The sequence below is a fragment of the Nothobranchius furzeri genome, chromosome 13 (assembly GCF_043380555.1).
Source record: "Nothobranchius furzeri strain GRZ-AD chromosome 13, NfurGRZ-RIMD1, whole genome shotgun sequence".
Taxonomy (NCBI): domain Eukaryota; kingdom Metazoa; phylum Chordata; class Actinopteri; order Cyprinodontiformes; family Nothobranchiidae; genus Nothobranchius; species Nothobranchius furzeri.
Window position 1 is genome coordinate 42,264,803 of NC_091753.1, and position 6,000 is coordinate 42,270,802.

Below are 6,000 nucleotides of genomic sequence, written 5' to 3' on the forward strand. Positions count from 1 at the left end.
GAAGTAAATCTCTTTTATACAAATACTATAAGTGTGCCTTTGTATCTTTTTTTTATTTTTTGCTTGTTTACTTCTGAAAAATGTTTTGGTGGTTCTGCAAAGTATTCTCAGAGAAAAGAGTTTAGTTTGAGAGTTTCAGAGGTGTTTCTGACTTATTCGGCCATTTTCAGCTTCTTCAGGTGAGTCGTCTCTGACGTTAATAATTTTCTAACTGAGAAATCTGGACGAGAATCTGGAAATAATCTGGCTGCTTTGCAGGTCGTTACTCTGAGCTTCAGGTGGAGTTCTCGGCGGCCGTGCGGACCAGTGCCGAGCAGAAGGAGCTGATCCTGAAGCTGGAGTATGACCTGAGCACCATCCAGGCAATGTCCTCCATCTCCCGGCCTGACGCAGACGGGTCAGATGTCCGCAACATCCCTGACCCCATCAAAGAGGCCACTGCTATGTTTGCTGGTATGAAACAGGATTGTTAAAATATGGTTGTTGTAAATTCTGTCGGTAGTATCGAGTTAAAGGGAATATGATGCAATATGATAGCAAATAAAGATCAAAGCTAATGTGCAGAAGTTAGGGATTTTTCTTTTGCAAACTAAAGCGGTGTCCTCTCCAGGTTCAGGTGTGAGTCCCAATCCTGAGCTCCCTCAGGGCCAGATGGACTCGCTGCTCTCTATCATCTCCAGCCAAAGGGAGAGGTTCCGCTCCCGCAATCAGGAGCTGGAAGCAGTGAGTCACACACACACACACACACACACACACACACACACACACACACACACACACACACACACACACACACACACACACACACACACACACACACAGAGTGCATTTATTCCTCATCTACTCCTCATCCTCACCGTGTTTTATTCCTGTGACCACAACAGGAGAACCGCTCCATGCAGCAGACCATGCAGGCCCTGCAGAGTGAGCTGGACAGCCTAAGAGCCGACAACATCAAGCTCTACGAGAAAATCAAGTTCCTGCAGAGCTACCCAGGCCGAGTACGTCTGCCTGACTACAGAAATAAAGAGCCTTAACATTGTGCCTGGTGGTACCCTGGGTAGATCTGTTTGTTGTGTTCGTGTTTTAGGCTGGCGGCAGTGACGACACAGTGATGCGCTACTCCTCCCAGTATGAGGAGAGACTGGATCCATTTTCCTCCTTCAGCAAGAGGGTACAGGACAACCATCCACACCTCACGCCTCAAAATACAATCTTTGTTGCCACATATTGAGTCATTTCTGCTTTTCAGTTTGACTAAGAGTAATTCTTTTTGGTTTAGGTTTATTTCAAACTTTTTAACACACAGTTGCAAACTGAAGGTGGCAAAGCATTTTCAGTTGTAATTTAAATAGATTTAGACAAATTGAGTTGCAGACACTATTTCTCAAATTGAGTTGCAGACACTATTTCTATTTGGACCTTCTGTAAAAAGGTCATTCTTTGTGTTTGTTGCAGGAGCGTCAGCGTAGATACCTGAGCCTCAGTCCTTGGGATAAAGCAACTCTCAGCTTGGTTAGCCTCAATCTAACAAGTACACTCTAGTGTGTTTCATTCTGCTTAAACCTGTTTTTCTCTTCCAGGGACGTGTGATTCTCTCCAACAAGATGGCCAGAACCATTGCCTTCTTTTACACCCTGTTCCTGCATTGCCTCGTCTTCTTGGTGAGTTTCTCTCTCTCTCTCTCTCTCTCTCTCTCTCTCTCTCTCTCTCTCTCTCTCTCTCTCACACACACACACTCATTCACACACTCATTCACACACTTCGCTCTAAAACAGGATTTGCCTCTCTCCTGTCATTTTCCAGGTTCTGTACAAGACAGCTTGGAGCGAGAGTATTGGGAGAGACTGTACAACATTCTGTGCTAAACGGTGAGCGTTTTTCCTGTAGCTGCCCGTATATCCACTTTGTGGAATTTATTTTATTTCTAAAGGTAAACTAAATCTTTTGTCCCCTCTTCCTCTCCTGACAGGTATGCTGATCACCTCCACCGCTTTCATGAGGATGATCAAAACCTTTAATCTGCCCCATTACCATCTGCACTCAGCATGTATGTCCTGCAGAAAAAAACAACAATTTTCCTGTGATATCTAAATATCCAGTAGGGGGAGGTATAGAGCCTTGAATCATTAATCAAAGAGTGGTTCCAGAGTAGATTTACTGTTTCTTGATTACAAATAATATATTGATCATGCAGAACAAATATCAGGCTCCTTCTGGTGTTGGGTTAAAATAATGAGATGCTGTAGTTATTGGTATTTTGTGTGTGTTCTGATTTAGATCTGGTTTAATGAAGACAAATGACTTGTTTACTGTACTAAAAGGGACCAGGATGCTTGTGTCATGTTAAGTAATTTGTTCCTATCATCATATAAAATATTTGGTGTTAAAGGTGTCGGTTCAGCACAACCCAAGAGTAGGTGGGAGTGGAAGCTACACATTTACGTATTTTCTTCAGTTGTTTAGGATAGATTAGCTAATCAGATGAGTGATCGACTCCATTCTGTTACCCTTACTTCCTGAAAATGAGGCTACAGTAATTCATGATTAACTGAGGAGTTTGTTTTCCTAATTGTGATAAAAATGTTTATGTGCATGTTTACCTGCTTACGTTTGCTTTTCCTTTTTGCAGATTAAATCAAATAAAGAATATGCAATAATTTGTCTTTTATTTTCATCTCTATTAGATGCAGCCTTTTATTATTCAGGTCCACTTTGTCTTTTCATCCAGTGGGATGAACCAGTGTACTTTAAATCTGAGCAAGTATCGATATGCTTGAGATGAAAACAAAAGGTTAAACTGCTACAATCACAGTGTAATTCAATTCAAGTTTATTTATATAGCGCCAAATCACGACAAGAGTCGTCTCAAGGCACTTCACATAATAAACATTCCAATACAGGTCAGTTCATTAAGCCAATCAGTAAAAAGTTTCCTATTTAAGGAATTGTGTAATCTTTACAGCAATCCTCATAAGCAAGCATTTAGCGACAGTGGAGAGGAAAACTCCCTTTTAACAGGAAGAAACCTCCAGAAGATCCTGGCTCACTGTAAGTGGTTTAAAACGTTCAGCTATCATAGCTGTTTTCTAATAAGGTTTGAAAAATATCTTTTAGAATTACATTTTTATTTTCCAGATAAATATTACTAAAAGCAGTTTTATTGACCAAACTTTTTAGTCAAGCTGTTCCGGGGTCATTTAAGTTAATTTTTCTTCCATACGACAGCAGTTCACTCATTTTATCAGCTTTTCTCTGCATCTCTTTTAAAATGGGCTCATATTGCCCCTCTCCTTTGCTCAGCATGTTATTTATTCATTGTTGCCGATGACTTCCTACCACCACTGTGTCATCAGCAAACTAACTGATTTGGGTTGGATGAAATACATTAGTAAAGGACTGAGTACACATCCTGGAGGAACTCGTGTGCTTCATTTTGATGGAATTTGATGAGTTACACCAATTCTAACAGAATTATGAGATTACTCTTCTAACTGCTGTGAAGCCTAGGAGTGGACCTGAGCGATTGGGTCTCTAAAGACAAGACTTCTCAGGCGTCACTTGGAAAAACGGAAAATGACAGAATACAAACTTCTTTAGATACATTCAGGGTGAGTTGACTGACTGAGGCTGTTAAAAAAAAGTTAGATTTAACTATTATGCTTGTATCATCTCTACAGCCTCTGTTGATCAGTGGGTAAGACGCTTGGCACAGTGCTTGAGCCTATTGGGATGAGCAACAGAATTGAGGACTCATCTGAGAACCGTGAGAACTTCTTGAAATGTTTTTTTTTAATAGAAAACAGCAACACCAAGACCCTTCTAGTCCACGACCATCCGAAAGGGTCCAAATGAAGGAAGCTGGACTTGGTTGGTTTCTTGAAGATGTTGTGCTTCCCATTTGAGGAGCTTTGTCAATTTTGACTGGAATATGGGAGGGTCAAGCTTATAAAGTCCATGACCCGTCCTATGCTTCTGCTGAACCACCTCTGCTAACAGCTGCACTTGTTTTCACCTGCGTTCATCCATCATCTAATGGGCCATTCCCATCTGTACCAGGTTGGCCCGGGCCGGGTAGCCCCAGTCGGCCCCAGCCTGGCCCGGTTGATTCCACACATCCTTGTCTAAGCCCATGTGGGCTGATTCTACCCACCAATCAGAGGCTTGCTCTAATGGAAGGTGTGAATTTGCTGTCAGCAGTGGGTGTGTTGGCCCTGGTCGGCCTGAAGCAGACCCCCTCGAGAAGAGGGCTGGGAATGAGCCTTGGTTGGCCCGGAAAAATACCAGGCCACCCAGATATGTAAACAACCTACGCTACCCGGCCCGGGCCGACCCGGTACAGATGGGAATGGCCCATAATTAAGCTAATTTCCTAGATGAGGCCTTCTGGCGTGATATTCTGCTAGCCTGGTTTTTTGAAGCAGCTGCTCCAGTTTTGGCGCCTCTGTTCCTGAGGGTTAATGGCAGCCTAAACTTCAGTCTTGTACTTCAGGACTACAAACATGTGATGGGGAGAAAACCGGGTTGGATCGTGCAGTTAAGTCTAATTATAGGCCAATCTCAAACCTTCTCTTTTTCTTCAAGATTTTGGAAAGGATTGTGTATGATCACCTGTCCTGGTAAGGTAACCATGAGATTGTTGAACCCTACAGTCTGGATTCAAGGCAGGGCACTGGAACTGCCTTGCTAAAAGTACTTTGTGGCGTATTCCTGGTGACTGATGCAGTAGTGTTGCTCATGGACCTCACCACTGCGTCCATGCCACCATCAAATCCTGCTGAACCATCTGGAGCCATGGGTAGAGCTCTCAGGAGCAGCTTCATGGTGGATGGGATCCTACCTCATGGGTAGAACTATGAATATGTCCATGGGCACTTGCTCATCACATGATGAACAGCTAAGATTGGGGGGTTCAGCAGGGCTCTATTCTAAAACCGTTGTTGTTTTCTATCTACCTGCTCCCACTAGGGCTGACTTTTCAGCACAATATCAGTTTTCATATATTTGCTGACAACTGCCAGTAAAGAAAGGGTTGCTGAGCTCATCTCTGGTAGAGTGTATGAATTATGTATGCTCATGACTGACAGCTCAATTCCTAAGCTTCAATGAGATCAAAACGGAAGCCATGATGTTTTCCCACAACAAGTGGCAACCAGATACTCTGAACCTTTTAGTATTGGCCCCCTTTAAGGGAGACCTGGCTGCAGATCTTGGTGTGAAGCTCCTTGACACTGAATTGATGTCCGATTCACCAATGTGGTGGGTTAGGGTGAGATCCTGTTTCGCTCAGCTTTGGTGCTTGTCCAAGATCAAACCTATCAAAAAAAGAGCCTAGATATTGTAACGTCTGCATTGGTCCTATCCAGACTCTCAAAGGCTCCAGATGGTCCTGAACGCTGCAGCAAGTTTTATCTCAGGTGAAAAAAATGGGAGAGTATTTCGCCAGTTTTAAACACACTGCGGTGGCTTCCATTTAGGTATTGCATTGAAGCTAAGGTGTTCATGCACACTTTTCTGTCTTTGGCAGGGACAGCTCTCCGTTACCGCTCATCACTTTTGGATAAACATGTCCCCTCAAAATTTGCTCTACTGCTGATGACCTTGTGGTTGTCCCAAAGTCTAAGTGCAAATGTCACAGGGATAGTCTTTGCAATCATAGCCCCTAAGCTGTGGAACCAGCTGTCATGCAAAATTAGAGTAACATCCTTGGGGTCTTTTAGAGTTTAACTGATGCAATGTCATGGTTGTCTGTAGTCCTTTGTGCATGTATTTATTGTCTCTTGTTGCCTGTTTTTAATAGGATTTTTAGCGTCTCTTAACTGGACTTTTGGAGTAACTAAGACATTTTTGTACTTGGCCTGCTGTTCTTATCTTTAGTGAATTTCTCAGTTTTATTATTCTTTTAATTGTCTGTAGCTGACTACATCGGTGACTAATCTTGGTGTTAAACTAGATAGCGCCCTTAGTTTTGATACCCACATCAATGGAGTGATCTCCTCA

The 6,000-nt window shown here is 42.9% G+C and overlaps 1 protein-coding gene across 1 annotated transcript in view; it reads left to right on the top strand.

Annotated features, from left to right (window-relative positions):
• Nucleotides 1–2,662, top strand: part of cux1b (cut-like homeobox 1b) — a 69,040-nt gene extending 66,378 nt beyond the window's left edge. The window contains exons 15-22 of the mRNA XM_054742668.2: nt 259–453; nt 611–723; nt 885–1,001; nt 1,091–1,174; nt 1,459–1,515; nt 1,584–1,664; nt 1,807–1,871; nt 1,973–2,662. Coding sequence (XP_054598643.1) covers nt 259–453; nt 611–723; nt 885–1,001; nt 1,091–1,174; nt 1,459–1,515; nt 1,584–1,664; nt 1,807–1,871; nt 1,973–2,021 — 761 coding nt within the window. The 3' untranslated portion in view covers nt 2,022–2,662. The remainder of the gene's footprint in view (nt 1–258; nt 454–610; nt 724–884; nt 1,002–1,090; nt 1,175–1,458; nt 1,516–1,583; nt 1,665–1,806; nt 1,872–1,972) is intronic.
• Nucleotides 2,663–6,000: the final 3,338 nt, after the last annotated feature.